The 23,712-nt window shown below is 40.9% G+C and overlaps 2 protein-coding genes across 2 annotated transcripts; one reads left to right on the top strand and one right to left on the bottom strand.

Moving 5' to 3' along the window:
- The first annotated feature begins 6,335 nt into the window (after nucleotides 1-6,335).
- Nucleotides 6,336-16,596, top strand: dact3b (dishevelled-binding antagonist of beta-catenin 3b). The gene is made up of 4 exons (XM_005720624.1): nucleotides 6,336-6,802; nucleotides 12,455-12,587; nucleotides 13,372-13,482; nucleotides 13,977-16,596. The coding sequence occupies exons 1-4, from the start codon at nucleotides 6,572-6,574 to the stop codon at nucleotides 15,485-15,487; spliced, it is 1,986 nt and encodes a 661-aa protein (XP_005720681.1). The 5' UTR covers nucleotides 6,336-6,571; the 3' UTR covers nucleotides 15,488-16,596.
- Nucleotides 16,597-16,806: 210 nt separating this feature from the next.
- Nucleotides 16,807-19,470, bottom strand: LOC102196951 (C5a anaphylatoxin chemotactic receptor 1-like). The gene is made up of 2 exons (XM_005720623.1): nucleotides 19,410-19,470; nucleotides 16,807-19,279 (listed from the first exon to the last, which is right to left on the bottom strand). Exon 2 carries the CDS (start codon nucleotides 19,265-19,267, stop codon nucleotides 18,233-18,235), a length of 1,035 nt encoding a protein of 344 aa, XP_005720680.1. The 5' UTR covers nucleotides 19,268-19,279; nucleotides 19,410-19,470; the 3' UTR covers nucleotides 16,807-18,232.
- Nucleotides 19,471-23,712: the final 4,242 nt, after the last annotated feature.

Here is a 23,712-nt window from a genome sequence, read left to right as displayed (position 1 = left end):
AAAAAGAAACTAAGCCTGACAGTTTTTGTTCATTCTTTGTAAGTTTAGATCTACCTTCATATTTGGCATCTTGGTAGGATCTTTTCATCTTACTCTCAGTAAAAAAATAAATAAAAAGTGAGAGCATAAGCACATTCCTCAAAATCGAAACCTCTTCCTTTAAAAATACCTGCGTTAACTCAAAATGTACTCTACCTTTCCCCGTTTCAAGTGTCTGTCTTGGATGCAGTGAAAGCATGAGAATTAACTTTATGCAACTAAATTGAACCAAAAGAAAGTAGAAATGTACTTTCACAGAGGACGTATTGTTTTAAATTAAGTATTTATCATGTATGTTATATATATATATATATATATACACATACATACATACATACACACACAGGTGTTAGTATGGTGGTTTACTCATTCACCTAACAACATCCCCAGGTTTGATCCCAGAATGATGCACAAATCCCTATTTGGGGTTGCATCAGGAACGGCACCCGGTGTAAAAAAAAAAAGTAAGAATAATAATTTTATCTGCTGAATCAAACACACTGATCTGCCCGCTATGGCAACCCCCTTGTGAATAAGGGAGCAGCTGAAAGCAGCTATATAAAAAGTAGTGTTACGTTTGCTGAGGCCTCGCCCCAAACTTAGCCTGGCACACCTTCTCGTCCGTTTTCCGGAGCAAAGATGGGACGAGCGATCAGTATGAGGGCAAGCAGATAACTTTACTGTGGCGTGTTCTCGACCGACATATTGAGCGCATTCCATTTGAAGAAGGCACAGTGACGATAACGCACAGAAACCTTAAGACGTGAATGTGAGCGATTTTGAGATGTTTTCTGTTTTATAGAAATCACCTTCACAATCTCGAAGGCACTGAAAGATTATAGTGAAGTTATGCTTTGTGTGTATGACGGTGCGAATACATGGAAATGTAACTGAAATGCTTTAAGAGTTTGTTTTCAAGTGTAGTGAGTAGATTTTTTCTTCTTCGTTTTCAGATGCTTCTGTAGTAAATGCTTGATTGAGATGGTTTTACTGACACGTTTTCACCGTCGCGGCTGAGTGAAGCAGTTAATGTCACCTCAGTCCAAGTCAGACGCTCGATCGGGCATTTGAGGAAGCTGTTGCGACAGCAAACTTAAGTTTTATTTCACAAATCTGAACAGTTATGCAAATTTACTTCTTGTTTTTCTTTTTCTTCCGAACTGTTTCTCATTTTTACCAGCAAATTAAACAAATTAAGTTTCATTCTATAGCAATCAACACTTCTTTTTTTTTTCTGTCCATTTGCTTTCACTCTTTCTCTCCTAGCATGCACTCACGCAGTTAATCTGTGTTAATCGAATGATTGTATGGTTGCTATCGCTGCACAACTGTGGAACCAAGGTGACCTGGGAGATTTTGTCACTGACAGCAGATGGAGTTTCTGTACGTGCTTTGTTAACTGTATCCATTGGGCATTCGCCTAGAGGCAACAGAGCTACCCTTGCAACACAGTGCTGACTAACAGCCTTGGTTAACACACAGTAGGAATCACACGCAACCTCCTGAAAACGACCACTGATTAAAACTCTTCTTCGAGTGTGTCTTGATAAAACATGTACTGTGTAGTTCTGTTCAAAGAGAATTCTGCTGTATGTTTTTTTTAAAGGTTTTGATCTCTAGACTTTTAGTGAAATTTCTACATGAGATGAATATGCTGTATGTATATGTTGTGTATATCTGCAGTGTGCACACACGCACACTGTCAAAAGAATCCGACCTGCGCTGCGCGTAGGTTTTGACTTGCTGATGACTTTTGCCTCATAGAGATGGGAGATAAAAGTGGCTTTCTGGTTCATGTGAAGTAGAGGTTGGAAGTTTGAATAAAGAAAAAATACTAAAACAGATGCTGCTGCTATTTTTGGTGTGGTTATTTTTGAGTTTCACAAATGCAGTAATGCGTGAGAAGAAAATTAACATTCATGAAAATCTGGAACTGAATCACAAAAACGGATCCTTAGCAGATTTGAGAATGAGGTAAATACAACCTCATTCTAAGACAAACAGCAACACGTGAGCTCTTACTGTCAGGATATGTTGTGTTAGGACCCAAGATGGAGAGGTTAACAAAAGGCATTATTGGATTGATGGAAATCTACACAAGGCCAAACGCAAAACGATGCAAAACAAGTGCAAACTATTTCAATTCACGAGGGACCAGGGATCAGAATGACGCTAGAGAACTGAACTACGTTCTGACAACAGAAAGAAAGTGTATAAATACACAGCGGGGAGATTAGAGCAGAGAAGAAACACCTGGGACACAGTACCAAGACACAGGTGGACAGGAAGTAACTGATGAGAGGGAGGAAAACTGAACACAATGCCCACGAGACTAAGGATTAGCAAACTAAAACAGGGAACATAAATAGAGAGTCAGGGACTATGGAATGTGAACCTGACATGAACATATAGTGCAGAATTATTAGGCAAATGAGTATTTTGTCCACATCATCCTCTTCATGCATGTTGTCTTACTCCAAGCTGTATAGGCTCGAAAGCCTACTACCAATTAAGCATATTAGGTGATGTGCATCTCTGCAATGAGAAGGGGTGTGGTCTAATGACATCAACACCCTATATCAGGTGTGCATAATTATTAGGCAACGTCCTTTCCTTTGGCAAAATGGGTCAAAAGAAGGACTTGACAGGCTCAGAAAAGTCAAAAATAGTGAGATATCTTGCAGAGGGATGCAGCAGTCTCAAAATTGCAAAGCTTCTGAAGCGTGATCATCGAACAATCAAGTGTTTCATTCAAAATAGTCAACAGGGTCGCAAGAAGCGTGTGGAAAAACCAAGGCGCAAAATAACTGCCCATGAACTGAGAAAAGTCAAGCGTGCAGCTGCCAAGATGCCACTTGCCACCAGTTTGGCCATATTTCAGAGCTGCAACATCACTGGAGTGCCCAAAAGCACAAGGTGTACAATACTCAGAGACACGGCCAAGGTAAGAAAGGCTGAAAGACGACCACCACTGAACAAGACACACAAGCTGAAACGTCAAGACTGGGCCAAGAAATATCTCAAGACTGGTTTTTCTAAGGTTTTATGGACTGATGACATGAGAGTGAGTCTTGATGGGCCAGATGGATGGGCCCGTGGCTGGATTGGTAAAGGGCAGAGAGCTCCAGTCCGACTCAGACGCCAGCAAGGTGGAGGTGGAGTACTGGTTTGGGCTGGTATCATCAAAGATGAGCTTGTGGGGCCTTTTCGGGTTGAGGATGGAGTCAAGCTCAACTCCCAGTCCTACTGCCAGTTTCTGGAAGACACCTTCTTCAAGCAGTGGTACAGGAAGAAGTCTGCATCCTTCAAGAAAAACATGATTTTCATGCAGGACAATGCTCCATCACACGCGTCCAAGTACTCCACAGCGTGGCTGCAAGAAAGGGTATAAAAGAAGAAAACTAATGACATGGCCTCCTTGTTCACCTGATCTGAACCCCATTGAGAACCTGTGGTCCATCATCAAATGTGAGATTTACAAGGAGGGAAAACAGTACACCTCTCTGAACAGTGTCTGGGAGGCTGTGGTTGCTGCTGCACGCAATGTTGATGGTGAACAGATCAAAACACTGACAGAATCCATGGATGGCAGGCTTTTGAGTGTCCTTGCAAAGAAAGGTGGCTATATTGGTCGCTGATTTGTTTTTGTTTTGTTTTTGAATGTCAGAAATGTATATTTGTGAATGTGGAGATGTTATATTGGTTTCACTGGTAAAAATAAATAATTGAAATGGGTATATATTTGTTTTTTGTTAAGTTGCCTAATAATTATGCACAGTAATAGTCACCTGCACACACAGATATCCCCCTAAAATAGCTAAAACTAAAAACAAACTAAAAACTACTTCCAAAAACATTCAGCTTTGATATTAATGAGTTTTTTTGGTTCATTGAGAACATGGTTGTTGTTCAATAATAACATTATTCCTCAAAAATACAACTTTCCTAATAATTCTGCACTCCCTGTAGACACACATTAAAGCTAAACAAACATGGAGGCGAAAGCTGACAACTCGCTGAGATGAAACAAGGAGCGAGGGGACAGAAAAGGGAACTGATACTATTTAAAGAAGAACTGACGACTACTAACATAAATAAGAAAACTCTGGGAAAAAAACCCCACAAAACTCGAAAGAGTAAATAGCATAGAATTAGAATTTACTTCACAAACCCAAAAATAAATGGAAAAAAATCAATCAGTGACTCTGACAGTCTAAGAACCTAGCACCATGTCGCTTTTAAGAAGTGCAGAAGCAGCACATAAAAAAAGCAAAGTACACCTCATGATTCAGTAGTTTCTGATTCTTCTCTATAGTTTTTGTTGATTCAGTTCAGTGAGATTTCATTCTTCTAAATTTAAGCACAGATCTTCCACCACAGCATTTCAATCAGGTTGAGATCTGAACTTTGTTGCCACTGAAACACTTTGATTGATCCCTTTTTTTTGGCCATTCTTTTGTAGATTTGCTTCTGTGCTTGAAGTCACTGCTGCATAACCCAGTTTAGGAAGCTTTAGTTGTCAAACAGATGGCCTCATATTTGACTCTAGAATACTTTGGTATCCACAGGAGCTCATAGTCGACTCGCCAGCTGCCCAGGCCCTGTGGCTGGTTGATATGAGGTGCTTGTGCTGATTTTCTGTCTTGTTCTCCAGACATGGTGCTGTGCATTATTGCCAAGCATCTCCGCTTTAGTTTTGTCTGTGCAAAGCACATCGTTCCAGAAGAATTTGTTCAGATGCAACTTTGGAAACCTGAATGGAGCTGCCCTGTTCCTTATAGAGAGAATGGGCTTTGTTCCAGCAACAGTTACAAAAAAGGCATATTTGATCAGTGTTTTTTATTTGTACTATGATGAACTTTAACATTTAGCATGTTAACTGAGACCTTTAGAGTCTTGGGGTTTTCTTGTTTTGGTTTCTAAGATTCTAAGATTGTTGCTGATGTCTTTCCTCTGTGGCATCATGTTAACACACACCTGAATTCTCCAGACAAACAAAGTGCCAAAACTTCTGCTTTAATGGAGATGTTCACACTAATTCAGCTAATTCAGTGCATTTCATTGGCAGCACCCAGCCCACACTCTTAATACTGTTAAGAAATAATCGTGTACTTAATATTTTGCACACTGCTTCTGCATCGTGCTTTAATGTCTGTTGAATAAATAATGACGCGTTTTAATATGTCATGCCTTCTTGTTGTTGTATAACTTGCTAAGGACCGAATGATTTTTATTATATTCTGATATCTAAAACCTTAGGATTTAAAGAGCATATACTTTCTTTTGACTGCGGTTGCTACAGACACAATATGGTTGACCTCAGAAGACTTAACAGAGAGAGTAGTATTGAGGAAAATAGTGTGTGACGCATGGATGAAATATTCATCTGTTACTGCACTCAAAAAATAAAATCATAAGACTTTTAAATATTGATGTCATGTTTAAAAGTGTTGTTATTTTTAGGATTTGTACCTACAGAACAACTCTGTCATAACCTTCCGCAGTCAGAAGAGACTGCTCACGTGATTCTTACAGCTCCCGGTTGTCTCATTTTATGTTTCATAAATTGCCTGTTAATTGTTTAATTAATTAAGACGCCATAAAAACCGCAGAAATGTGCATGTGCGAAGTAAAAGCCTCAAAAATTGCTAAATAATGGTAGTGAATGAATTGCTTATCCTGTGTATTGGTGTCTTTCGGCTTCCGCTTTCTTTTTCTTTTCTTTTCTTTTTTTACTTTCTTGCACAGACTAAACAAAATCGTGCACTTTATAAAACATTCATAAACATTTTTACAGCGTTGATTGGAAGACGTGTTCTGCATTCCTCAGCATCCAGAAGACATGCAGCACCGCGAGCAGCGGGGGGTGAAATGAAGAAGGAGGAAAACTTGTTTCCCTCAATAAATCATGAGTTAATCGTTTTCTATAGAAGACACATGGAGATGAGGCAGATCAATACAAACTAGAGGTTGGTGAAAAGATATGTGACGATCAGATTATTGGATCCTCTTCACTTGATGCCCTTTTTTTCTGTCTTGTCGTTGTTTAATTCATTTCTCCGTTGGCGACGTTAAATTGCTTCATGCGTTTTACTGCCTCCTGAAGAATTACATTAGTGTAGGTCCATGATGGGAAGATGGGTGAGGTCGACGCCTCGCTGTCATGAATCAAGGGGGATGGGACATCGTTTACGCGCATCACCCCGCCAGCCCCTCGTGTCCAATGAAGGCTGAGAGTGGATTTACAAAGGGGCGGAAGGCTCGAGCCCCACTTTTTCGCCGTGGCTGGTCGCAGAGGGCGGAGCTCTGTTCCTGCCGTTTGACAGCTGCGAAATAGAAAATGTATAGCGGATAGACAGTCTGGAGAACCATGCAGCTCCAAGGCAACCATACTATCACAAGGAAAGGGATACAGCATGGCCCTTTATAGCCTGCGCTTGCCCTCGTAAATCTGGGTCAACTGGAGAGCGCAAACTACAATACAAGGGAACTAAGTAGCTTTCATTGCACATAATTCCTGGATCTGAGAGGCATGCATCGTGCCTTCTCGTATCCCGTAACTGTGGAACGCAGTCGAACCAAAGAGCGCTTGGAGGCGTGTTTGGCCGGGCTATGCGAGCTGGAGCTCCGCAGACAGCGGCAGGAGTGTCTGGTTCTGGGGGCGCTGGCTCTGGGAGACCCGCTTGCCCAGGAAAGCTCCAGAGGAGAGCTGAGATGTTTCAGCAGCTGGGGCCAGGAAAACTTGACACTGAGACGTCAGCTGGTAAGAAGTTTGTGTTGAGCCTTTTACTGCAACTGTATGTTTGCATTCCAGCCCTCCCGCATTACCCCACCCTGTGATAAAAGAACTCCACCTTATACCCCAGTCATGTATCACAACTCTACATACTTTTGAATATCTAATAGCCTTCAGCGTAGACTCATTGAAACCCGCTTGACCGCTGGATGGTCTTCTAGTTTGGGCAGCGCCTTTTGTGCTGCTGTGAAGTCTAGCTGCAAAGAAAAAAAAGTTACTCAACTTGATTAATAGGCTCTCTGTGTGAAAGGGTGTAATGCGTTACTCTGCTTTTTGGCTGAGATTTATGCCCCTGGGGAACGAAATCAGGGGGTGGAGCAGCCGCCGTTTGTGCCACAGACCGACTATTTAATGGCCCATTGTTCCCTCCGCCTAGACTTTTATATTCCACTTAACAAGCTCTCATTTGTGCTCTCCGCACATCATAAATGGATGAATTATTCCTCTTGCTTTTCTGTTGCTGGTGGAGCTAACGTTTTTATGTGAACATTAGCATCCGTGTAATTCATGGAATGTTGTTGTGTTTTTTTTTTATTTACGTGACGCTCAAGCAAAATAAGACCGATATGTTGCCAGAGTAAAACGGGCGGGGAGGGGGGGGGGTTAAAACTGGTTCTATAACGGCAAATAGAAGTTTCACTAACAGCATTACATCAGCGGTTCACTCGGGGAGTTTCACGCACTAGTGAGCACTTATCTGCGCTGAAAACGGTTCTTCTTCACTTTCTCTCTTTTTTTGCCCAAGTTTTTATGTCTCGGTGAGGTTTAATTCCGTTTTAACTTCTGGTGTTGTCTCAACATTACTACAAAATCATGGCATTATTAAAGAGGGTGGAAAAAAGGGAGAAATTAAATCAGCCTCCTCCTCTTCACATCTCCAGCCCCCCCTTCCTTCTTCTCCTCCTCCTCCTCCGGGGCCCTAACAATAGGCGCATATGGAGCAGAATACTAATGATGGCGATCGAGGCCCCAGTGAGAGGAAAAGGCGCACATAGGTGGCTCTCCGCACTGGCTTTAGAAATATGACATGATATGATTTTCTGTTAAAAAATAAATTAATTAATTAACGATCAAAATAAAGTGGGTTTTTCGAGAGTGCCACGCGCAGTTATGCTCACATGGTCCACTGGTGCCTTAGGAGCTGCCAGCGCATTTCATCCACATCAGCTGGAGAGTGACGAGTGAAGGCGAGTGAAGGAGTGACACGAGTTTCCTCACAAGGGCGCATAATTTCCCCGTTTTCATTTCTGCGCAATTCGCCTTTGGATCGATGTTTATTAACTGTTGCGCTCATCCAAGCGTGTGAGTAATTACACGGGAAAGTCCTGGGAGAATATTTGGACCCGACAGGACTCTAATTGAAGCTTCAAATTGAGTCTTCGTGATATCAGGTCACCATCTGCGTCCGAGCTAAATCCCCAATCTCATTTCGCGTGTAGGTTAAAGTCTGCAAAATGTATAGTTCACGGTGTGACATAGAAACAACTGACCCATGAGACTGACATCGTGTGTGCCTTGAACATGAATGTGGCCCCAAACAGGCTGAGAGATGCAATTTTTTTCTTCTTTTCCCCCCTTCTTCATACAGTATGTGGTGTTGAAGGTGTTGACAGCTGTGGGACGCCAGACAGCAGCTGGGAAAGCACGAATCTCTGACCTCCCTCTCAGCTTCCCTGCTGTGTGTTTTTGGAGAGAGTGGAAGGGATTATATGAATTTTGTATGAATGTGGCACACATGCATCCATCAGCGGAGAAGTGATTTTAGGGGAGAAAATGTGCTCTGAAATGTTATTTAATCTCCTCTGAAGAATATTAATTGGCCTAGGGGATGTAAACCAAATTTTTAATTATTGCATGTTTGGGCACATAGAAAAAAAATCTTTGCATTCTACAGGATTGTGTGTTTGTATCTACAGTGGATTTTGCTATTGTTTTGTGTCTTTGCTGAACTGCTGGCTCATCATCAATCAGGCTGTGTGTGTCCTTGTGTTAAGACAGCAGCGCATCATTAGTGAACGTATAGTCTGCTCAGCAGTGACTGATCACTCGCATGATGGTTTACTGCGCTTTGTTCTGGCACACAAACAAAAACCTCAACTGGTTTTTGTTTGTGCTCTTTGGTTTCTTTGTGTACACAGCCGTTCAAGCAAATAAGCTTCAGAAAATATACAAATTATGCACACAGACGATACACACGTGCAAACATTATGATACAAGCTCACTTTGAGATCGACTCTCATTTAGTTATGCAATTTTCAGTCACATGAGCACAGCCTGTTTCAAGTCTTTCTTTAAGGATTCCCTTTGCAGGCCATGCACCCTGCTGCTGTGCCTACGAGCCACTGCGCACACTGAACAGATTCAGAGGAAACTAATTCATACTATTCACAATGCAATGGATAAACTCTTTGTGTGCGTGTGAAGAACTTCCTCCCAAAATCACTGAATATATTTTACCAAACTAAAACAAATAATTTAAAATGTGTCCACGTGCTCTGAAGAAATAAGAGATCAGTAGCTGAGCAAACACGGGGGGCAGGGTGCCCTGTGTTTGTGCATGTGCTGTGCATGTGTGTGTGTGTGTGTGTGTGTGTTTCCGGCCTCCCACTGTGGATCCAGTCACAACATAGCTTTAATTATAGAGAGTCCAGCAGTGAGGCTGCATGCTTTGTGCTCTCTGTTCAATAGATTTCTTTATCCTGGCAATATTGTTTCAAAGACCCACCGGCCTTCACTGGTCATTGGTCCTTTCTAAAAAAAAAATACAGAGACACTTTTGCCTGCTTCTGTGTTGTCTTGCAGAAAAACCCAATGTGTGACTGAATTTGAATGTATCTTTCTATATCAACAGAGACAATCCACTCTTATTAAACTCTGCAGCATCACGTTCTGCACATACACTAAAGCGCAGTAGCTAATGACAGGAAAATTTGCCCAGTCACTGTTCATGTCCCTGGTTTCACCTGGCCTCACCTGCTGCTCAGTGTTTTCACTGAGAGAACAGGTGGTCCTGATGTGTTGTACAGCCACAGCAGCTTAATGGCTATAAGTGAGACTGGCTGCACAGTGTTCTTCATCTCCCCCATCCCCCAGCAGCCTGCAGGATGCAGTAAAAAAAAAAAAGAAGCAATAATACAGTGTGCAGCATGTCTGGGAACCAGTGTGAGACCTGTAATAACAGAGTGCAGTCAAAGCAAAATGTCACAGTATAAACCAAATGGTTTGTTCATCCACAGAGATTTGTTTGTTTGTTTTTTATAAATTAATATCCAGCCCTGTGTTTGTGCATATGTCCACAATTAGATGGCAGTCAGTTGCCACTCTGAAATAGCATCATTGATTTATTGATTTCCAATAGCCTCCCCTCCTCTCAGCGTTTCTTTACCACAAACCAGCACCCAACGTTTCTGCCATACAAAACAGTATTGATATAGTGATGCTAGCGCTTTGTTTATAGTAAGACAATAAGGCCGCTAGCAGAGACAAAAGAGGTGACAGTATTTGGGGTGAAGAGGTTGTCTGTGCTTCCATTATGATTGCATTAAGTCTGCAGGACAGGGGAGTTAGAGCCTAAAGGCACTGACAGAGATCTCTCAGAAACATTGAGCCACTTCCTGTTATAAACATTGTCTTTTCACACATTACTGTTCTGAATAGATAATAACAGCACTGTAACACAAAAAGAATGATCATGTCTGTTTGGTGATCTTTTTAATTTGATGTTAGCATGCCACTATGTCGCTTGCACAAAATGTTACAGGGAATGTTTTGCAAATGAATGACCACCGTTAGATCAGTTGTGGTGAAAACATTTGTAAAAGCGGCCTGAGATTTTAAGATTAAATGAGCATGTATTTGACCCTAATGCAGTTTGTTTATAGACCACATAGAGGAGTAGAAAATGCCACAATATGTAAACACTTTTAAAGTTCTTATGTTCGATTACATTGGGTGACTTTTCGTCAGCTACAATTCATTACATTTTAATCAGAAGTCTTTTAGAGCAATCTGTGGCTGATTGATGAGCAACAGCTGAACCTACCATCCCTATATAGCCAGGCATTTACAGTGCTTGGCTGGTTCAGTTGTACTTGATGACTTACACCTTTGCATAGTGAGTGTGCGTTTCTTCTTTATGGATGAAGGCTTCAAGTCCCAAAGTGGTGCACAGCACAGCTTAAAAGCCACTTTGTTCCAGCACCACCCAAATAAACAAATCCCTGCTTTGATGCTGTGTTGATTCTCTGATATTATTTATTTATGTATTTATTTATTTACGTATTTATTTATTCAGTATTCTGCATTATCTTTATCTGTTAATAATACAATGCATTCTTAGAGGATTTCTAACGAGCTTCTCTGCATGTCATCCAGCTACATGTGTCGACGATGACAGAGCTCAGGGAGGAGTTGTCTGTCGTGAGAAGTGTGTAATGTGAAAAGTGTCACCTTGTTATGAGGGCACGCTCAATCGCCTGGTAATGAAGTCTCTTAACGAGCGTTGCGTGTCAGCCATATTAAATCCAGCCATCTAAAATGCCTGTATTAGGTCTGCGTGTATCAGAGAAGGTATTACTCACGTTGCTGACACAGTTTGTTTATAGACTCAGATTCTGGGTACTTGTCTTCCTCACAAGTGCAACAAGGAAGGGTTAGGTTGTGACAGCTAGCTGTCATAATGAAAGATAGCCTGCAGGCAGTGAATCAAAGTCCATTTAACGTCCTCTAAAGTCTTGCAAACAGAGCTGTCTGTGCACTTGTGTTAACCCATTCAGGTAGACGGGCATGGAAATGTGTGCCCATGTTAAGTGTGTGTGTCACATGCTGTCAATATGACACCAGCAAAAAATGATCAGGCTGGATGAACCAGCATGTTTAATTACTCGGTTTTACCACAAACAGATGGGTAAATGGGAGGGTGGGGGATTGTAGTGGTTTGAGGAAGGCTGTGTGAGGTAGCGGGGTGGGCTTCCAAATGGTAAACACACAAGTGTAAGAACGACAGCGTTATTTATTTATTTGTTTTGGGGGGACTTTAACATATGTTTAACATATACCCAGTCTCATTTGCTGCTGGTTTGAGCTAAATGAGCAATTATTTGTATATCTGGCTCGCGAGTGTCTGCAAGCACGTGTGTGTGTGTGTGTGTGTGTGTGTGTGTGTGTCCACCCACATGAAATAACACCCCACCCTCCCTCTTCCCCCTCCTTCACAGTGCTATGAATTATTCATGTTTCAACCTCTTCAGTAAGCCTGCTTTTATAAATGATGGTCATGTGGTGGCCACGTTTCGATTTTACACACTTCTGCATCAGAGTTTTGGCTTTGTTATTTTGATTTATTGGTTTTAATATTTTCAGGCATTATAAATTAGGAGCAATGTTGCAGCTGGAGAAACAAGCTGCGAACGATTCACAGCTGTGCTTCTTCCATTAGCATATCCAGAAAGCACTCATTAAACTACAAACACTGCTGGAATTTTTTTTTGTTTTTTTGCTTTGTTCCTAAAATCAATCATTTTTGCTTCGTACTGTCTACTTAACATTTATTTTCCCATCAGTTCAACCAGTTACAGACTGCAAGAAAATAGTCTGAATGCATGTTTGCCTGTTTTTCAGAGTGCTCTTCAGAGCTCCCCGTGGGGTCTAATGCAAACGCTGGAACAGCAGGTGGGAGAGCTGAGGATCGACGCTGCTGATGACTGTTGTGACAGAGCCCAAGGAGAAACTGGCAACAGTCGACCGAGTTCTGGTACTTATTTCTGCAAGGCAGTGAAATCAAAGTGCAAACACACTATATAATTCCCTTTTTTCAGTAAATGAAGTTGTTTTTTTCCAGAGTGTTGCTCAGCTGAACGAAACTTGTGTTCTTTGTATTTCATGTTTGAGTCTCTGCTCTTATTGTTCCTTTATGCTCCAGTTGTTTGTGATTTTAATCTGTGGCCTATTTGTGAAATGCAGTGAGAAACTTTTCTATTTTTTGAGGAGTGGAATGAGTTATAAGAGATGAGATAAGCCTTTCTTTTTTTTATTGGTGCCTTTGCCTCACAGCAAGAAGGTCCTGGGTTTGAGTCCAGTTTGAGGCCTTTGTGTGTGGATTCTCCTCCCACCATCCAACGATATGCGTGGGATGTGGTTAATTCTGTTCAGTTATGATCAGAAGTTTACATAGACTCATAATCTGTGTGAATGTCATGGTGATTTGAGGATTTTAAAGATTTCTTTGAACCCTTCTTTTTCCAGAGTAAAATGATTGTACAATATAAGGCCTGTTAACCTCTCATTAATTAGAAGTTAATAGGCTGTGTTGTTGTTCAATTAAAAGACATCACTCATTAAAAGATTTAAGTGACTGTGCATATATGTGCATATATGAGCCTGTATGTATCCTTTTGACCCTGTGTACATTCAAGAAAATCCCAAACCAAGTCATTAAAGATGCATGCTGTGCAATCATTCCACCCTGGAAAAAAAACAGTTCAAAGAAATCATTAAAATTGTGATGAATTAATTACACTAATTACACTGTGTCCTAGGTTTCTATGAATCAAGTGAAGGTCAGTCACCAAAAGGAAAATCTTGTACCACTGAGCCCACAGAGAGTGTCTCCTCCTGGGCTTACACCAGTGACAGGCCAAAGTCTGTGGGTAAGCAAGACTATCAGACGTGGAAGATTTGAGATATTGTGAAACCTGCATATGTGCTCTTGTTGAAGTAAAATGATTAACATATTAGCACATACTCTTTGCATATTAGCATGAGAAAACAGCAGACTCTTAGTCAACTGTCTTTATGTGAAAGAGGCTTAATAAACATTAGAAGACTTATTCTTTTTATTTTAGGGTTTTCTGTAGACTGGATTTTGGCTGTGTTCTGATTACCATCTTATTAGGTCAAAGATGAGGATGCGTCAGACCCAGCCTAATAACAAGTGCAATTCTATTATTTGTCTTTTTGTTAAATGCTAATATTGCAAATGTATGGGAACAGACTGAGAGTGGCATGGCTGCAGACTCTTAGTTTTGAGATTATTTATTACTGTTTAACTATTAGAACTTTTATTGATCACCTCATAGTTATGCATTCAGGATGATTTTACTTACTACTTCACTTATTTCTCAATATTTCTCTCTGCAATCAGGAGACCCCCTTATGCTGGATGGAGAATTTGATGCACCACTTCTACGCACCACGCTACCCCGCTCTTTCTCTGCCCCCTACCCACCTCTTGAGGGTATTGCTGAGGAGGGCACTGCCATTGACTCCTGGCAGTGGGACCCCAGCGGAGACAATGGTGGCTGGGAGCAGCAACCTGAAGAGGATCAGGTCACCGAAGAGGACTATCAGCTGGCTTTGAAGGTAGAGGGTTACATCCTGAGTCTCATCCAACGCCATACCCTCACACCAAGACCTTGTCAGCCTCGCACCACTCTTAGCCCTGACCCCCCATACTGCAGTGGCTCTGGACACAGCTCCCTACACAGGATAACTCCTTCTTTAACCACAGAGCACCGCCCTTCTGATCATCATCTTCAGCCCCATGGTGACCTTTCTACAAATCCTAATGGCCAGGGATGGGGTTGTGACCTGGAGCGAGAGGCCTGTGGTGGGGAGGCCCCATCTTTGGAGGAGGACTGTTATTTAGCGCTGCCCTACCCCCAGCCCAATCTAATTTCCCTGGCTGGAAGGCTACCATCCCCTCCGCCCTCACTGGACCATAACTGTGGAGTTGGGGCTCTTGACCTTTGTTGTGAACCCCCATCCCCCCATCATTATCTACATCCACAGCCCCCTATTCTTCACATGCACAGTTTAGTAAGTGCTCAGTATATTCCTGGACAAGCCTGTCATGCCCCTCTGTGCTCCCCAAGACATTACAACCAAGAGCAGCCAAAGTCCAACCAAGTTTTCACATCTCCTGATCACCTCAAGTACAGAGCATCTAAGAAAAATCACAGCGAGAGACAGAGATCCAAGAAGTCAAGCAGTAAAACCAATAGATCCCAGTCTGAAAACAGCCTCCTGGGTCAGCGGGTGCTTCCAGAGAGGAGGTACAGCACCACAGAGAGGCCCCAAGGTAGAGGTGATCCTCATACACTGCCTCAGAATCAAAACCAGGTTGTAGGACACCAGGTGGTCTACAACGGTCACAACGAGAGCCGACGCTGGCGATCTAACCTGGAGCTCAGCCAAGATGAGGGGGAAGTCCAAGCAGGGCAGGTACATAGACGACCACCTCGAAAAGTTCGCCACGGCCCTTCTTGTTCCCATTCCCAACCCCAGAACTACCACCAACAGCAGCACGCCAAGCACTGGCAGCAGGACTTTCAGGAAAGCGCACCTCTCTGTCAGGGGGAGGAGAGCTATGGTGGTGCTGCCCCCGCAGAGTCCGAGTCTAGCATGAGCGAGGTATATTCTCCAGCCTCCAGCTCGCTATCCAGCGACTCAGATGAGAGCGGGGGGCTGGTGTGGCCCCAGCAGCTGCCACCCCGCCTCGCTTCTACCTCTTCTTCATCATCTCCTTCACCACAAGCCACTGCCAATACCCCATCTCAACCAAAAGCCTTTGTCAAGATAAAAGCTTCCCACGCTCTGAAGAAGAAGATTCTCAGATTCCGCTCAGGGTCGCTTAAAGTCATGACTACTGTATGAGAAACTCGTCAAACTAGTTTTAAACACATACTCGTCAGTAACTTACTTGCCACCAAACCCTATGTCAAATATCACATCCCATCTTTATATTCAATCTACAGTATGTCATAGTGAGATGCCTTTACATGTATTGGTATGAATAATGATCTATTCAAAGATCTTTCATTTGTACTATCTGGTTAAATTTATCTTCCAGTTGACAACCATCAGACACAAGACTAATGGGCAGTATACTGCTCTAATGGATGACAACTGATACCAAATGACATGTACCACCTAGAAGCGGAGTGACTGAATATGCTGGCAGTTTTTCCTCTGTTTCATTTGCTCTCATCAGATAATTGTGGTTAATTAATGTATTACTGATATTTTCACCAAGTCACATTATTAGTCTAAAAACTATATCAAATCTTTGTGATACGGGCCTTAAAACATACTAGGTAATTTTGCTGTGTTCAGATTTCATAATAACCTCTGATGGTCTTTTTTAAAGATTATGCTTTTTGCTGAAAGTCATAAAGTAAACAGGAATTTCTTTTAATTCTTTGTGCTAAACTGCATTCAAACGCAAGCAAAAATCGACATATTAGCAAAAAATCTACAACTAAACTTTGCAATGCACTTGAAATGTTGGAGTTAATCCACTAGAATTGTGCTAATTAATATCGCCCTATTCCTACAAATTCACAATCCTCTGTAAGAAAGTCAAGGGAACGATTTAGAAAAGGGTTAGGATACTTTTCTGAATGTGGTATGAGTGCTAAAACTTAACTGAATAACCATGTTTAAATTTGGTTTCCTGCAGACTCAAAACTCCTGCACCAACTGTGAGTCTCTCAGCAGGGCACACCTCTGCATATCCAGCTGTTACTGAGCTCCTCTTAGTATGTCCTGGATTCACTGCAGTGAACTTCTTACTACCTCCCCTCTGCAGCCAGTGAGCATAAAGAACCAGACATCCATGTGTCAGGGATGGATTTATTAGAGGCCACACTAAGGGGCCTGTGTACATTCATGCATGCATGTTTAAACTCACAGATTCCCTGAAACACTGGGACCTACACACTGTAAATAAATATGTGGACTTGTTTGGAACAACTGTAAATAAAGAAAGCATTTCACTCAGTTTTGATATTTTAGCACTTTTTTGTTTATTCTTAAATCAAAAAAGACAATGTGTTAACAAGCAAAATGAAGGTTAATATATTCTTAATATTTCATATAATGCAAAAATTAAGGTTCTGTTTTATATGTTAAAAGTTCGAAATGCAGAACTCCTGATTGAAAACTTTCAAGAATACACCCCCCCCCTAAGCTCTCTGCTTTAACCTTAACTGGTAATCCACTGTAGGATGAGTGGATGGATGGATTTGCAGCTCATGACCAACTCTCTCTGTTGAGTATAGTATCAAAGTATCTATACAGCCAATAGTGTGTATTGTGCCTTGATATGTAATAGCAAACTATATGTAATGGTAAACAATATTAATAGTTATGTAATGATGGTCAAACCCCAGATTTTACTATTTATCGTAGCTCTTGTCTCTTTCCAGTCTCTTCGCCTCAAAATACCAACATCATATAGATAGAAATATAAGTACATATATGTACATTTTTTTACATCAACTTTCAAGATAAACATCACAAGATAATTTTTTATCAGCTGTTGTTTGAAAGAGACCACCAAGTCATTGTGATGACCAAGAGGTAGAGAGTTACAGGATGTATGTAAAAGTTCACTAATGTATGCTGGTGCTTGTCCGTGGTCAAAATTTGAATCTTAAAGTGGAGACTGAATTTAATGATTATCCAGTGCAGCTGGGTCAGCAACAGTGGGACATGAGAGTACCTGGAAGATTTAGTCAGAAGCCTTGCAGCAGTGTTCAGAACAACCTGGAGTGTTCAGAAGTGATCAATGGATTTTAATAATCCACACATAATGAAATAAATGCATGAAAAACACATTTAGTTCAGAGCGTCACACAATGGGACTTCACTTGTTTCTTAAGCAGACATTTGAGATGAACATTCAAAGTGTAAACAAAAGTCAAAAACTACTCCAAGATTCCTGATTTTAGATTTAGCAAAATGTAGCAAAGGACCAACCACCAGCTATTAATAGAATCTAAGCACCTATGCAGGATCTATGGCTCTGAAACATACTGGGGCTTAAAAGAGATATATAACTGAAAATCATAACTGTTAATAGCAGTTATAACTGGTATTAATAGTTTTGATTTATTTTCAAAGAGTTCTACAGCAAATTGAGTGTCAGCCATTTAGAGTGTGTCTCCCTCTTGTGGTCTATGAAAACAGCATGTATACAAGAAGATGTAATCAGCATTTTTCTATAATCACTGCGAAAAAGTAATCAAATCTCTATGTATTTTATTTCTGCTACCAAACTATACTAAAACATGACAAAAAGTCAGAAAATGCATCATATACATAATGCTCTGAAGTAATTCTTCTGTAAAAGCCAATAATAGAACTTTCATGTGTTTTGTTGCGTAAGACATGGATTTTTATAGAAACCTTACAGTGTAACTATCAGTTCTGCTTTTGAAATCTTGAAATTTGACTTGACTTACCACCCAAATTCACTGGAAAAAAATCTTCATAACTTGTAAAAATGAATGCACTTTTGTGTATTTGTGTTCACAGACTTAAATCCAAGCCAAAGTCTTTTGCTAAACTTCATGACAGAACTGTTTATGTTACAGCAGTCCTCCATATGCAAGAGAGTTATATTGTTGTCATTTCTTTGCCATTACTGGTGCTCTTGGTGTCCACATTAGTGACACTCTTCTTGGTGGTCGGTTCCTCGCCCATGAAGCGGAAGATGTTACGCAGGGAGCGGTTCATGCTGTCTTTGAAGCTTTGACCCAGACACACATAGAGCAGAGGGTTGAGGCAGCTGTTGAAGTAAGCCAGGCAGAGCGCTATAACGTGTGCCAAGTGAAGTTTGGGGCTCACATAAGTACCCCGAGGGGTGGTCAGTATGAGGAAATCCACGATGTGCAGAGGTATCCAGCACAAGAAGAAGCTCAGCACCACAGAGATGACGACCCTCAGGGTTTTCTTGGATCCAGTCCGACTACGTGTCATTCTCCTCTGTGTGTTACTGAAAACCACCAAGTGACAAACTAGAATAACCAGGAAAGGAATAATGAATCCAATCAGGAAGCGAAAAGCAGAGACAGGCCAGGCACTGTCTACAGTGTACTCCATCCTACACTCTCTCTTCTCGTCACCTGCCACAATCTGCTTGGCGTACACAAACTGTGGGATACTGCCTATCAGGGCCAGGACCCACACAGCAACACATCCATAAGCACCCTGTTTGGGTCGCCTGTGGTTCTGACACCAGATGGGTCTAATGACCAGCAACAAACGATCCACGCTGATCACAACCAGCTGCAGGATGCTGCAGTACATCACCAGGTAAAACAGGCCTCTGATGAGCATACAGGCCAGCGGACCGAAGTGCCAGTGATCGTCGTGGACCAGAGGGACCATAAGCAAGGGGATGGAGAGGCAGCACAGAAGATCAGCCAGAGCGAGGTTGAGGAACCAGAGGGAGGTGACAGAGCGGGACATGCAGAACCCCGTCACCCACACCACCACAGCATTTCCAGGCACACCCAGCAGGACCACAAGGCTGTACATGACCAGAGCCACTATCTGGATCGGCTGAATCTCAGGAGTCACAGACTCAATAATGTCAGGAAATGTGTTATTATCATCAGGAAATGTGTAATTATAGTCACCGTAATCCATGATTCCTTACAACTGTGAAGTATAAAAAACATTTTCATAACTCACTGAAATAATATAATTCAATCAAGAAAAAATATTTATTGACTTTTAAATTAATTTTAGTAGTAACAATGATCAATTTTAGACTTTAGTATTAACTCACCGATGTTCAGCCTCTCGTTATGTTGCTCTGTCACCACTGAGAGGAAGTTGTTGAGCTGGTTTGCTTCTCAGCTTTATACTCTCACCCCACCCCACACAGACACAGTTGCACATGATCTCTGTTGAGAGTCCTCATTGTAGGCGTGAAACTGCAGTCACAAAATTGGTGAATCTAAAAAAAAAAATAGTTTTAATTGCAAAAAATTAATTTCACAAGAAATAATTAGGTCACAGGCCTAATGACCTAGGTCACTTCTGTGACCTAGGTCATTAGGAAGTGATGAGACAATTTGTAATATTTACTTTATTCATGTGTTTTGCACCTGCAAGTACGCACAATGTAAGAAAAGAATATAAAAATATACAAATAAGAATTCAGTTATTTTGAGCTGAGACCTGAAATGAATCTGCCTGAGGTTAAAATACAGATCAACAGATGTGTTTGAAGGATGTGGTCAAAAGATCATGGCAGCACTCTAGCTGCCATTTCAGTAAATGTGGGTAATGTGCAAATCCCACAAACATGATAACCTCCCACTTATTTGAATGCAAAGACTAGTTTGCAATAATAAACTTTTGTGTTCTCGTGTTATTAATATTGAATTCAATTTGATTGAGTTTGATAGTAGATGTTTTTCACCAAACAGATTTAACTTTGTTCTAAGTTACAAAAAAGAACAATTTCAATTTCATTTCTTTTCACTGGTTGCTTATGTGGGTTATAAAAGAGAGCGAGTCATCAATTTTAATTCCTAAGTACTTGTGCTGACTGAGTTACAAGCCCTGAACTGTTGTAATACCTGAAAGGTTCAGTGGTTTCGATTTTGAATTTGAGAACATCTTGATCTGTTTAGTTTTGTCAACATTTAAAACGTTTTAAATCACAGTTAATGCTGTACTGCACTGAATGCTGGCTGGAGATGACAGAGAGCCTGATTAAGTGTGGGTGCAGAGGAGTATATGAACATGTCATCAGCATAAAAATTAAACTTTGCTGTAGTGATATTATGATTATTCATATATAAAATAAATAACAGTGGCCCTAGAACAGAATCCAGGGGCACTTCTTTGTTTCATTAAGGAAGCTAGAAGTGTTTCCTTCTACCTGTACACACTGAGACCAGCCTCATAAATAATTTTAAATCGATCCAACTGTTTGTTTGTTTGTTTTTCTTTTCAGACAACCCTGCATTGACAAGTCTTTGGCTTAGGCATTTATGATCAAATGTCTTGGCTTGATTGATAAAAAAAAAGGCTACATAGTGTTGCTTGTTATCCACTGAAACAATGAAATCATCAGATCCCTAGCTTTAAACAAAGGGAGAACTTATTATAAGGTTCAATAAAGTTACTTTATATTAAACCTGATGTTTTAGGCACCAGTCATCATTTTACTTGCTTCTCTCTTTCACTTCCACATGCACAAAAGTGTCTCATTCTTAATAAAGCAAACAACCTTTCCCAGTTTTGTAAATATACCTATTAGGATCCCTGGCTTTGAACCCAGTTCTTCAGTTTTGTGGGTTTTTGATTTGTTTCTAGATTTATAATGTGATTATGCTTTAGCTCTTCATTGCCTAGTCCTTTGGTGTTCAGTATTTTCCCATGTGCTTCCAAGCTTATTTATTTATGTTTCTAGTTCTTAGTTCCTTGGTCTAGTTAATTCCACTTTCGTTTCCAGTCTGTCTTGGTCTCATGTCTCTGTCTCCTTCCTATAGTGTCTCCTGTAGTCAATCAGTCTTGATCTTTGTGTTAGTTTACCTAGTCTGTGTCTAGTTTATGGTTTCATTCCAAGTTCGTAATCTGTTTATATTTTCATTTTTCTTCTTAGTTTGTAATATGTAGTTATCTTCATCTGTGGCCCTGATCACGTGTCTGTGTTTGTTTACTCTTCGAGTTTGTAAAAGTTGAGTCTCTGTCTCTGTTTGTTTCTGATCTTATTTTGATAGTCTCTTGTGCCATGTGCTTTGTGTTTGGCTTTGCTTCCTTGGCTCATTCGTCAGAATTAGTTTGCCTGTGTTCCCAGGTATGTGGTCCGTTTACCTCCTGTGTGTATTTAAGCCCCTAGTTTTCATCTGTTCTTTGTTGTGATCGGTGTGTCCTGTCAATTTGGAGTTTTGTAGTTAAAATGCCAAGTTCTTTGTATTCAGTGTCCCTTAAGTCCAGAAATAAAACTTCCTTTGATTTCAGTTAAATGGTTTAAGATATTTTAGTAATAATTGTTATTTAATTGTTATTTTATTGGGGTGTATGTCAGGAGTTTGTATATGAGTATGTGTCAGGGCAGCTAAAATGGCTTATTTCTGCCTTTGTTAATATTTTAACAAAATACCTCAACACCTGAAAATGAATGCAGTCCTGCATTTATAGGAAAAAAGAGTTTATTCTTAAACTCATAACAATAATTTGACAGTAACATAACATGTCTCTCATATCAGAATGTTATTCACAAATTAACCTACTCGGAAGCTACAGCACAGTTAAAGTGTTTTTAGTGATATCTAGCTCTTGTAATAAAAAGCCACTATTGCTGCCTCCCTTTGTGCCATGCTTCACAGTGCCTCTCAAAAGTGAACTGCAACCTTGTGGTAACTGCTGCCATTAAGACCCCGTAGTTAATCAGCATCTTTCACTTCCACAACTGAGAGATCAGTTTCTCAATGGTGGAAGAAAAGAGAACAACAGTTGTCCATAAATAAGGAGGAGAAAAATAGCTTTGGCATGATTTCCCAGTTTAGCCTGGTGACATCACCAAGATTAGAAAAATAAATAAAAATCAGGAAATGAAACACAAAGTCATCAAAAAGTTCCAAAAAAGTTAAAATAATACTGACATTGCATAATATAGCAATATCAGGAAGCTGGCTTTGTGAAAATGTGTTTTTGCTCAACATTTTCACAGCACTGAGTGCTCAGAAGTAATGCCATTTGAAGGGTGGAGCACTGCTGTGTGGAAGTGAAGGAGGTCATCTCTGAACTCAACTGAATAAAGGTCAGCAGAAAAACAATATGTTGAAAAACGCCCAAATACTTTTTGCAATACAAAATATAGTAAGACAATAAGACCCTAGTAGAGAGAAAAGTAGAAGTATTTTGGTTGAGGAGGTTGTGGGTGCTTGCATTATGACTACACTAAGTCTTCAGGGCAAAAAAGTTGGAACCCTATTAGAGCCACTGACCGAGATCTCCCAGCATCACTGAGCTGCTTCCTGTTATTCACATTCTCTTTTCACACATTACTATTCTCATAGATAAACAAAGCCAGCATTTTAACATTATAACAATGATCCAGTCTGCTATAGCTGAAGGTTTCCCAGTTGATCTTCTTAATTTAGTGTTAGCATGCAGGTTAATGGATGACGGTGATGGGAATGTTTTGCAAATGTCATAAATGAATCAAAGTATTCATCAAGTTAAAGAAAATTTCAAGCTTAACTGTACCCCATACAATAGTCTCATGGCCGTTTTCTCAGATCCTGTCAATGAGTCGTTACAGCCATAGCATTACTTAATGTATGAGAAATTTCTGTTTTTGTCAGTTTTACTTGGAGGCAAAACAGGACTTAAGCACAGGGTTCCTCCAATACAGGGAATTTATTTACAATGAAAATGTGCAATAACTACAGTCTTGCTACAACAGGCTTGTCCACAGATGCTTGAGCTGGGAGAAATGAAAAGTGTTATGGATCTTCATATTACAGAGCAAGAGTAGATGAGCAAACAAAGGGTTAATCATTGATTGAATCGTGAAAGAGCCAGTATAATTAGATGCATGTTTCTTAGATTCAGTTCGCAGTGGGATATTTTCTGCTGATAAATCTGACCTGTTTGATAAGGTGTAGCTGAGATCCTGTTACAGTCGCCAAGGTGTTTATTCTGTCCCTCGATTTGGAGCAGAGTGGCACGGGTGGACCTCATACAGTACATGGCGGAAATTGCGAAGGTGAGGCTTGATAGAGGCAACATAGTGCTCACCTTCTATCACTGGCAGGAATGCAGATCGTATTCCTTGCTCAGGTACCAATGGACACAGACCAGTGGCTGAAGAAGTCAGATTATTGGCATACTCTATTTAGGAACGAGTGGAAAACGTGAGTGAACAAGAAATCCTCAATGCATAATGGGAAGCCCCGAAAAGCCTAATTCTTTTGCAATGTAAATAAGCGTTAGGGGGATCTCTCTCACCTCACGCCCAACTGGTCACGGCAGATGGCTGCCCCTCACTGAGCCTGGTTCTGCCAGGTTTCTTCCTGTTAAAAGGGAGATTTTCCTTCCCACTGTGGTCAAGTGGTTGCTCATAGGGG

This window comes from Pundamilia nyererei, unplaced genomic scaffold (genome assembly GCF_000239375.1).
Source record: "Pundamilia nyererei isolate P.nyererei 1_Seehausen unplaced genomic scaffold, PunNye1.0 scaffold00003, whole genome shotgun sequence".
Classification (NCBI taxonomy): Eukaryota; Metazoa; Chordata; class Actinopteri; order Cichliformes; family Cichlidae; genus Pundamilia; species Pundamilia nyererei.
This window is presented reverse-complemented; position numbering and strand designations above follow the sequence as displayed.